We start from the raw sequence: 12,102 nt of genomic DNA, 5'->3' as shown, positions 1-12,102 counted from the left end.
ACTGTTCTGTCATACAATCACTAAAAGGAAAGTAAACTCTTCCTGAGATTCCTGAGATTGTGAAATACTTCTGTTAAATTAAATAATATTAAGTCCTTGTTGTGTTAAAAGTGCAAAACATGAGATGTATAAATGAATAAGTGAGTGAATAGTTAATGGCAAGAAAGGTGGAGGAAAGGAGCATAAGTCTAAACACATGGGAGTTGACATTAAAAATGGATAAACCTGGCAGTGCTCTGAAGTGAAGCCCAGGGACGACACCTGCACAGGGAGTTTTGTATTCTTATGGAGACATAACGGTATTAATCCAGGTGATGATGGACACCAGCTACACTGTTAGCAGGAAATCTTAATGTGACCCCCGCGTGCAACAAGTAGCATCTTTAATGCACTGGTTGTTAATGGAGCGTAGGGTGTGGTGTGGCAGGAAGCCAGAAATAATTAATTTCCTGCTGCTGTAATCATAGTTCTCTGTAAATTAATCAGCATCTGTGGGGTGTTACAGAGAAATGTCTGCTGAGAGGGAGTGGTAGTTAAAAGCATTGTGGGGAGGGGGATTGTGTGTGAGACACTGGCTGTGAGACTGTGGTCGTGTGTAGAGGCTATTAGATTAAGGCTAACATGAGTCACTGCGTGATGGAACTAATGGCACATCTGATGCGTGTGATTGTGATACGGTGAGATCCAATCAGACCTTGCCCCTTCAAATCCTTTCATCTTTCTTATCACCCTTAACCAGATACTATCCAATAACACAGAGAGGGCTCTAAAGTATAACGTCTTATCTACAAAGAGGATGAACATTACGCAATCTTCATTACAGGTGATCTTTGTTAAAATGTAATTAAAGACGGAATTAAAGTTGATGCACAACTGCTAGGCTGACTAGAGGAGGCCTAATGCAGACAACCAATCATAGTGTTAGAAGGCAAGCAGTCCAAAAGGTATCAAAGAGGCAGACATGCAAGGTGATTATAGATTGGTTGGTTAAACAACCAAATAACATTGACACAGACAAAGGAAGCCTATACATTATGTTTTACTGAGTTTTTTAGGGTGCGTGAAGGGCTCCTCATCCTGTGCTGAAGTTTGGGTGATGCTGCTTTGAACAAAGATGCTAGTTTTTAGGTAACTACCTTCATGAAATACTGAACTGGTGGTAAGGCTGAACATCACAAAACGGTTTGTAGCCCTGGTAATTAAGGCAATTAATTAATTTAGTTCCTGCGTTCAAATTGGATCATTTTGGAAATAAGGTATCGTTTGAATTGATAATTTGTTAATGAATGGGTAATTTGTTTATTAAGAAGTTTGTTAATATGTGTGCTTTGTGTATAATCATAAAGTAATTTTACTATATTATGTTCGGCAATCACGCGACAGTGAGTGTAAGGACACAGGAAGTTGGTGAGAGACACTTTTCTTTTGTTTTATTGGCTGAAAAGTGGCGTTCAGCTACTATTCTCTTGGCTAGTTGGCTGCATAAAAAAAGGGGTGGAGATGGAGAAAAAGAGAGGAGAGGGAGCAGGTGAAAAAAGACGGAGGAGACGCGGCTGAAGGACGGAAAAGGTGGCAGCGAATTTGGAGAAGTATCCGGGCCATTCTTGTCTAGGCACTGTCACGCACCATCGCCTGCTGTACGAACTCACTCCATCATCCCGCATCGTGTGTCGGCAGGGAAGGAAAAAAAATAGCAGGTGAAGACCAGCGTGGAAGTTCGCTGCGGGCCGCATGTGCTGCGTGATGGAAGCGCCACGGCTGGAGCTGCACACATCGTCTCGCCACACCGAGGACGCGTAACAACGGGAGATTGTCTGGATTGCATCTTCGGTGAGGAGAAGATTTTTTCTGGACAGATTGTGGCTTCGGAACAAACATTCATCGGATCTTAAGCGCGCAAGAGGAAGCTTGTTCATCTTGGGACCGACGCCTCTCAGGCCTGCCACGTGTTACCAGTGAACTGAATGAGTAAGTGTGTGTGTGGGACCCATGGGTTTGTTTAAACTGTTCATTGTTACTTGAAATCACCCTTCAACTAAAGGGTGAGTTAACTTGTTGTCAAGTAATTGCTCATTTATTTGGTTCATGAGAAGAACAACCAAGTGTTATTAAAGCTGACCATTTCTATTTTTCCCCAAAGTGGTTGTCTGGTGTCATATCTGGTAGTTTGTTAGCATAGCGGTTTTTTCATTACCGTAAAATCAGACTAACAAACCGGTAAACCTGATTGGTAGCTACCTTTTCTCAAACGAATCCCTACCACCCCATCAGCTTGATTAAAGGGGTTAATAATCTTTGATTTTGGTTAAAAGTCTGATGGGGTGCTACAGGTTAAACTCCAGTTCTGGGCAATGTGGATCAGTAGTGAGTTTTAACATTATCAGCTCCATTCAAACTGAAAAAAAACCAGGATGTAATATAATTAACTGCTTCAGGAAAACTACAAAATGTACAAAACGATGAGATTGTTTTCTTAAATTGCATTTCTATTTGATAGAAATGTGTTCAATGAAGCGGCCCCTTTATGTTTTTTTTTTTACAAATGGCCTTCTTATACAGTTCTAACACTGTTTAAGTAAAATAAAGGAAAAGAAAGAAAGTGCAATTATTGAGAATAACAACTGCATTGCATTCATATGTCTAAGATGTAAAGCCTGGGTATTGTGCCTGCTGTTTCACTGAAATGGGAGCCATAATGGAACACAGACATCATTAATGGTAAAAGTTACACCTGTGCTGCGCTTCTCCTGAAGTGATTCTTCATTGTGTTCTTGTTATGTCAAAGCGTCTGCGGTGGAAAAGTCCATTTAATGATTCCACTGCTGATTTCATGCATTACTGCTGCATTCTAATGATATCTTATTTGATCTTTTTTTTCTTTGTAATCCTTTTAAATGAGTGTTGCGAATGTAAATAAAATAAATCAGCTCCTGCAAAAACAAGGCAAAACACCCCAGCATGCAAGTTTTTAAAAAGATTTGTAATAATGGTACATGCTTCTGTGACAGTGTCGCTACTAAGTCATTTCTTGACACAATATTGGTTTATTTTCTAACATGATTGCTTTCATGACTCACGGGAACTCTCTTCATTGGAATTGTCGCTGCTAAGCCTGTAGACTGCTAAGCAACACTCGGCTCACATCTTTCTACAGCCTGAATTGAAATAATTTTAAACTTCTGCACTTTTAAATATCATAAAATGGTCTTAAGCGCCAGCTTTCTGAAATCATTTAAAAGTTTTTCATCCAGTGCTAGTAAGTAACCAACTTTAGAGGACACTGTGTTCTACTTGTAAAGCTGCTTAACTTAAGTTGTCTCTATAGCATAAAGCCATTTTGATCTTTATTTTTAACACTCTGTTAATAGAAGCTTGTCACACTGTCACTTTTTTACTATTTCTTTAGTTGCCTTAAGAGAAAAAAATACAGACAGACCATGATAACATAGATGGCAAGGGTAAAATAGTATTTTTGCAGTAACAAGGTAGCATCCTAAGTTTTAACTTGGCACATTTAATCAGTGCATGGTGTGTCCTTTAGAAAAACGAGAAAACTGGACGAGTGTAGGACAAAAAAAGAAGTGTCAGGAATAAAAACTGACTGCAGCAAAGGAGCAGAATATGAAAGTGAAAGATTAAAGAAAAGGGGAAAAAACCCAATCCAGCAAAGTCCTGACACAGGACCTGAGAGATGTGTCTAGACCTTCGGCTGATCCATCTACTGTTCACTGAAGCTTAATCAGAAATAGTCTCTGTGGAAGGGTGGCTGTCAAAGAGCCATTTTTAAGGATTAGAAATAGGCAGAAAATGCTGAGGCCTGCAAAATTACTGAAAATCTGCACTGAATACTTGTGGTGACAGGCCTTGTGGAGTGATGAATCCTTATCCCGATCCCAGAACCTCAACATTATTGAAACAATGTCAGATCGACTTGATAGATAATGGAACAAAATACAGCCAGCATCCAAAGAAAAGCTTTGAAATGTCCTTTAAGAAGTCTGAGGAACTTTTCCTGAAGACGGTTCAAGAAAGTCCAAGAATGTTTGTCTAAGACATCCAGACTGTGTAGAAGAATAAAGTTAGTCATACCAACCATACTGACTTCAAAGCTTGTTAAACCTGCATGCACTTTATTTCCATTTATGTTTGCAATACAAACACACAAAAAAACAACTGTGCACCCAATTTATTGGATTAAAAGCCTACAAAACTTATAAGGCTCATATAAAAATAGAGACGCACCACACTATAAATACTTTTACAATATCCTTGTTGACCAACACTGCAATCACACGGCTAGCAGTGAGAGCTCTCATGTGAATCTGATGTTACTAGCTGTGCATGTCTAGATGGAGTCAGTATCACGTTCAGAAGAATAAGCAAACCATGTATCTTATTTTGGACTTGTTCAGCATATTGGGAAGGACACTTTCCCGCCTTTACATGAATAAAGTGAGAAGATTAACAGGGCTCTAAATTTAGTGCATTTAATATCAAACAACTGTTGACTTGTTTAATTTAGCATCCTGAGTTGAGACTGTGGAAAACTTTCAACATTGTTGTGCCAAAAGCTATTAAAGTCTGACTGAGGGCACATTTAAATGTGCCTTCACCTGGCCAGATCCAATTCCAATATTCTTGACGATCAGCTGAGGAGCCACTTTTCTTTTTCAAACAGTCACCTTTTCGCCAAACGATATTCATTTTCCCAAAATTTCTCAAATAAGATGGGTAAAAATGTTCTCTTTACTGAAGCCGTCTCACTTTTTAATGACTTGGTCTGTTGTGTCAGCTTGTGCCAGCTAAGATCTGGAACATCTGCTCCGCCCCGGGTTAGACAGGTCATTCAACTCACCATCCACACAGGCCGGCCTCGCCCTGGTGGTGCCAGCGATCTGGCCTCTCCGGCAGGCGCAGCGAGCAGTCTGTCTGGCGATGGTCCGTCTGGGAACACTGCTGTCTCTGTTGAGCATCACTATCTCGCAGGTTCCCACCACCAACTGGCCTGCCAAACACAGAAGTGAGGAGCAAAAAACATCACATTAGCATAATGAGACTGTAATGAACACATTACAGAGGAGCAACCAGGAGCAACAGCATGCAGCCTGTTGTTTGCATGGAACCTATTTCTTGGTTTATAACTCTAATTTAAAATCTCTAAAAGAGAAATGAGAAAGTGATTTCAGTACTTTAGAGGCAGCAGACCAGATTGCTTCTTCAGTGTGGCTGGATGATAACAGTGTGATATAATGATCATCTGGTAAACAAAGATCCCCCAAGACTGCCAAAAGGAAGATGTCCATTTGGGAATTCATGACTGCAAGTTAAGAGATGTGCAAGTCACCGGTTTTAAAATAGAAAAATATCAATAAAAGGAAACACCCAAAAGAAATTCAGAGTTTATCTCAGCCATTAACCAGTCTTTTACATAAACAGAACTGACTTAAACGTGCTCAGGTTTCGAATGTTTCAGAATGCCACAGAAGGACCATTGCAGCTTTTGTCGATCAGTCGCCAAAGTGGAACTAGCCCAACATTATTTTTGGACTACAAGGCTTCAGAAAGAGGTTGATGTGGGTACTTACAAAACTCATAGGTAAATCAAAGCTTTATCTTCACAAACCACATGAAACAAGTATTTCCAATATTTATACTTTATATGTCCCCAAGGGATAAGGCAAGCCTGCATTTTAAAATATTGAAAGTTCACTACGGGATTCTTTTTCTCACTTTTATATTATAAGTGATTAATATGTGTCTGGTTGAGGAAAAGGAGACTGCTGGCACTGAGTTTCTATGACAAACAGACCCATTTTAAGTGAAGCTATAAGCTCTACTGGGATAGAAAATAGACAGAATGTCTGAGAGTGATGGCCACCTTCCTCTCAGCTATCTGTGTGTGATACGTCGAAGGTACTATTTTAATGTTCAATCCAAGCAGAGAGAATCACTGCAGCATGCTCAAAGCGTTGCAAACTAATGGATAACATAGCGACTGTGGAGATATCTCCACTTGTTAAACAAAGAAATTCATGAATACATTTTTTTTTCTCCATCAGGAGACTTCACAGCGTTAAAAAAATTAAAATTAAAAAATAAAACACTCTTCAAAGCTATTTGATCAACTTTTTTCTCAGAAAAACTATATGATGGAAATTATATTCATTTGCACCATGTTCAAGATACTGGATGAGTCTGAGAAACTTGCAAGAGTCCTGACATGCTCAAACACACACCTGTGCCAACTGTTCATAAAGCAAACAGGTTTTGTGTTTAAGGTTGCAGCTCACATGAGCCTTCCTGGTATGTTAGAAGGAGTTATTAATAGTCTTGTGTTTTATGGATTAACGAGCTTTAATCACAATTACGTGCTTGAGGCATCGACTGCTTTGAAAGAACAAATGTCACAGTGTAGATGACTCATTTCCTGCGTGGCATTTGTCATTTCAAATCAACAGCAATATTGAAGTCTCACATAAGAGCAGAGAAAACTCATCAATAACCCGCTGAACAATGCGTGAATATGTGTGAGAGGAGTAACTGATTTATTGTCAACATAATTAAAGGGAACATGGTATCTAAAAAATATCTGCTGAAGGTTAAATAGTAAAGCCCTGATAAGTAGAATAGTGATCTGGGAAAGGAGACCAGCGGAAGCAATTCAGGCTGTGGGTGAAATTAAGTAAAATCAACTCAAGGAAGCCAAATAGAGAAGAGACTGTGCTGCAGTTCATGTAAGGTCAATCCTTAACATTCACCAACCATCACCCCCTCATTCTGCTGCTTCTGGTCACTCTAAAGCACTCTGAAAGGTTCATTAAGTGAGCATGAAATGAGTGCAATGATGGCAAAGGTTGAAAGGGGTGTTGATCAACACAAATGACTCATAAAATTACCTGCGCCAGTGCTAATGTGTCCAAGTTTTAGATATGACCACCTTACTGAATACAATATAAGGAAGAGATTTATGGTGACTGCGTAACTGCAATCACCTGCTTTAAATGTGAAAAAGAACTGGCTTGGCAGCAATGTAAAGGAATCGCAGGCCTGCTGTCTGAGTTCAATATAATAAATATGTTCAGCAAGCACCAGCCACAATTTTAATATTTTAAAGTCTCTTTTGCAGTCTGGATGTCCATGACACCACACCACACCACACAACATGACATGATGACATGATGACATGACGCGACGCGACGCGACACGACACGACACGACACGACACGAGATGTCACGACATGACTCGAGATGTCATGACATGAGATGACATGGGATGAGATGAGATGACATGAGATGACATGACATGAGATGACACGACATGACATGACATGACATGACACGACACGACACGACATGAGATGACATTAGATGAGATGACATGAGATGACATGAGATGAGATGACATGAGATAAGATGACATGAGATGACATGAGATGAGATGACATGAGATGAGATGACATGAGATGACATGAGATGACATGAAATGAGATGACATGAGATGACTTGAGATGAGATGAGATGAGATGACATGAGATGAGATGACATGAGATGACATGAGATGACATGAAATGAGATGACATGAGATGACTTGAGATGAGATGACATGACATGAGATGACATGAGATGACATGAGATGAGATGACATGAGATGACATGAGATGACATGAGATGAGATGAGATGACATGAGATGACATGAGATGAGATGACATGAGATGAGATGACATGACATGAGATGACATGAGATGACATGAGATGAGATGACATGAGATAAGATGACATGAGATGACATGAGATGACATGAGATGACATGAGATGACATGAAATGAGATGACATGAGATGACATGAGATGACTTGAGATGAGATGACATGACATGAGATGACATGACATGAGATGACATGAGATGACATGAGATGACTTGAGATGAGATGACATGACATGAGATGACATGAGATGACATGAGATGAGATGACATGAGATGACATGACATGACATGACATGACATGAGATGACATGAGATGACATGACATGACATGAGATGACATGACATGACATGACATGACATAACATGACATGACAAAATTTTGTTGATATCTTCATTTGTGAATTAGAAAATAGTAATGATTAGTTCACTAGTGGGTTAAATACCATTGAGAGGAGGATGTTATTTCAGCACTGTTAATGTTTCACATAGAATGTCATAATTATTGAACAAAGCATCAACTGTGTGCTCCCAAGAGGCTTATTATGGGATATGCAAGTTGGAATTCCAGCTTTGCCAGGCAGGGATGGATTTTTTTTGTTTGTTTTTTTGTCATACAAATGTGTTAAAGAAAAAAAAGCAATTATTTCAACATGATTAAGGAAATACAGCTTTGATTACTCCAGTGTTCTCCTTACTCTTCTTATATCAGGACTATAATATTGTGTTGGTCCTGAAATTGCTGAAATGATTCAGTGGCTCAATAGTTTACAAAAGAATGGCTTAAATCAAATCTGGTGTTTTTCCCAGCAGCATTATCATTGTTATTACAACCAATTCTCGTGAAATAAGGGCTAAATTTGAATGTTTAACAAATTCAAAGGCATTGAAAAATGCTCACACAGTACTCTCCAGGAAACAGCTATTCAGGTCCAAGATGCGTTTACATAAACATTGCTGTGCATATTTGTGGTCTACAGAGGAAGAATCCTTTGGTTCTTGAAGAATTCCTTTTCTTTTCAATAATTAGACTGATTTGAAACCTTTTGAAAGATTTTTTTCTTTTCAGTTAATTTTCCTGACATGAAGCGCCAGCTTCCACAACGGGGCCAACCTGCACCTCAATTCATGGGGAGTGGACGGGTTACAGTTCTCAGTGGAGCCCAAACTTTGTGTTTTTACCTCAAGCAATCTTGAGAGTCATAAAACACAATCACCTCCATAAAGAACTGCTATGCAAATTTTATTTCAGTGCATCAGCCACGCAGCCACCAACCACCGACAACTACGACCACTTAGCCCTCCCTCCACTCGCTTTTTGCTGAGGAAGGTCGCAGTAAACCTGATGGCTGCTAGAAGGACTGAGATGCCACCAGATATCAGCACTCTGCCGTGATTTAACAATGAGCAGCTGAATGGGCTTTATGCAATAAGCCTGAAGCAAGAGAAGAGTAAGGCAGCGGGGGAGTTGAAGTGGGACTTGCGTAGCGCGTGGGCGGGGGCTGCTTTGAAAAGTGCTCATAGCCATGGCCAGAGCTCTATCACACGTACAGAATCTAATTTATGTGACAGGGGGTTTCTGTCTCTTAGCATTGTGAAGACACTTGGCCTCTTCTCTATTTCCAATTTTCGAAATCCACATATAAACGTGGCAGTAAGGAGCATGTGAAGCATGGCAATAGCTGCCGACCGCCTGGCTCTGGATCCTGTCAAAAACGACACATAGAGGACAACATGATGGCAGTACAGACTGCAGAGGCTGGCTTTCAGTGCTGACTGGCAGCCTCGTGACCTTATCCCTCAGTCACAACACCATACAAGTGCAAAGTGCCCGCACACACAAGGGTCCAAACACACAGCTTAGAGCATAGATGCAAGCCTGCGCTCGACATATCAGTGCTCCAATCAGACACATTACAGATCACCTAAGTACAAATGTGCATATATCTTAATATCTCTGCCTTAACGGGCTGCCAGGAGTCCTAACTCGCTTTCACAATGTTCCCCTGAGTCACCGTGTGTCATTGCAGGCCTGAAAGCTGGTGGGCATGATAGTGTTATTAAACTCTAGACATATATAAAACCAGATTATCATCACCACTATCAACAGTTTATAGTTTCTTATTTAGACAGTTGAAGTAACCAATAAAAACTTCCATGCATTCTTGCTTATCTGTTTCTTATGTTTGTCCCTTTAATTAAGACTGTACAGATACTTTAGTAGTTTGTAGCGACTGATAAACTTCTTATCAGATTTAACAGGCAATCACATTAAACACAGGTCTGCACTGCGCCAATACAAGTGAAACCAGACAGGGAGCTTGAGTAAAATGCTCTGCTTCTCCTCAGGGAATTTTGCCATAAAATAATATGACACGCTGTAGTGAATGAACTATGACATGGATTCCATTTCCATATTAAAACAATCTTCTTTTACAGATCGTAATTACTTGCAAGATGCTAAAGATGGAAGTAATGTTCTACAATGTTTTATTGCAAAGGGAACTTTTGCTAAATAGTGTCGCCCCATACTTATTAAAAATGCCACTTTTTGTAGAGCTAGAGCAGTTAATTATTCATTACAGTATGTATTGTAATTGGTATTATTCTCCATAAGGACACAGCTATAGAGCAGAGCTCCTTTGTGTTGGCTTGGCATAAACATATTGGCATTGATTCTAACCAGTTTTCTAATCAGACTCTAATCACCACACTGACATACAATATTAAGTTTGAGTGATTACTTTAACTGCATGGTATGTTTTTGACTTGACAAAGTGGCGACAGCATAGAGAGCACGATAATCATATTATCATGTATATAAACTCAGAAAACAGATCTTTTATAAGAGATTGAAAACATTGTGAAGCTTTTTAAACAGTCAGGTACTCAGTCAATGTAGATTTGTTGTGAATGCAGTTATCAAATTTAAAAATGTAATTAGAAATGCAATGATCTTAAACAGCCACCCATCTCACGCTGATTACAACAGAGTTACGCTTTTTTAACAGCCTGATGTTTAGGGCTGCAACTAATTAAAATTGTGATTGTGAATTAATTTAACATAAACAGCAAAACAACTTTTTATGCAGTACTCAAGTTTGCTTTTGGCCACATGAGTACAAAGCTAAAGATCCACTATTAGATAGTAGGATGTGACAACATTTGGATTGAATGAAGTCAACCACAAAGTGCATCACAAGTAGACGACCTTCTATAAAAAGCTACAGTCCATGCTGAGGTTGAATAATAATAAAAAAAATTGTTTTATCCCACATACTACAACAGTTCAAAGCTCAGAAATATTGACTCTGCAATGGAAAAAGAGCAAATAATCACATTTGAGCCACTGTCAGAGTACAACAAATTATTCAGTCTGTGAGGGTACAAACACTTCACAAAAATGGCATATATTCCCCAGTTTTCTATTATTTATACCTCTTTGGTATATTCACAGCTTCAATTTTATACGTGTATATATATATACAAATATATATATATATATATACATATATATATATATATATATATATATATATATATACATATATATATATATATATATATATATATATATATATATATATATATATATATATATATATATATATATATATATATATATATATATATATATATATACATATATATACACATATATATATATATATATATATATATATATATATATATATATATATATATATATATATATATATATATATATATATATATATATATACACGTATAAAATTGAAGCTGTGAATATACCAAAGAGGTATAAATAATAGAAAACTATTATTTATATATATATATATATATATATATATATATATATATATATATATATATATATATATATATATATATATATATATATATATATATATATATATATATATATATATATGTATGTATAAGTCAGCAAAAACAAAGTTTGATTTGTCACGGTGTGGGTGAAGAACATCTGTGGGAGTCCTGGAGTGTCTGGTACCAATATGTTTGCAGTAAACCATTTGAAATTTGTTGGTTGGGCACATAAGGCTCTGCGGATTAGGTTTGCCACCTACAGATGCCATCAGATCCCATCAAATTGGTATCTGGGGAAATTGGATCCAGGGGAACACCTCAGGACGCTTGTCCTATGTTCTTTGAACCCTTCCTGGGGAAGACTTTTCCGGTATGACTAGTCTGCAAACATATGTTTTCTTCTTTGGCAGGATGGATGGATGGATGGATGGATGGATGGATGGATGGATAGATAGATAGATAGATAGATAGATAGATAGATAGATAGATAGATAGATAGATAGATAGATAGATAGATAGATAGATAGATAGATAGATAGATGTGGGTTTTTTTTTAATTAGATCGCACATCTTAATTTTCAGTCCATTTA

At 38.1% G+C, this 12,102-nt stretch overlaps 1 protein-coding gene across 1 annotated transcript in view; it reads right to left on the bottom strand.

Moving 5' to 3' along the window:
• The window catches only part of tafa5l (TAFA chemokine like family member 5, like), a gene marked incomplete at both ends in the record, with an annotated part of 45,502 nt that overhangs the window by 24,813 nt on the left and 8,587 nt on the right, over positions 1 to 12,102 (bottom strand). The window contains one exon of the mRNA XM_079238827.1: positions 4,856 to 5,005. Within this exon, the coding sequence (XP_079094953.1) occupies positions 4,856 to 5,005 (150 nt within the window). The remainder of the gene's footprint in view (positions 1 to 4,855; positions 5,006 to 12,102) is intronic.

Source organism: Telmatherina bonti (assembly GCF_933228915.1).
Source record: "Telmatherina bonti genome assembly, chromosome: 4".
Lineage (NCBI taxonomy): Eukaryota > Metazoa > Chordata > Actinopteri > Atheriniformes > Telmatherinidae > Telmatherina > Telmatherina bonti.
The sequence above is the reverse complement of the archived record's forward strand: the minus strand, read 5'-3'. Positions and strand labels throughout refer to the sequence as shown.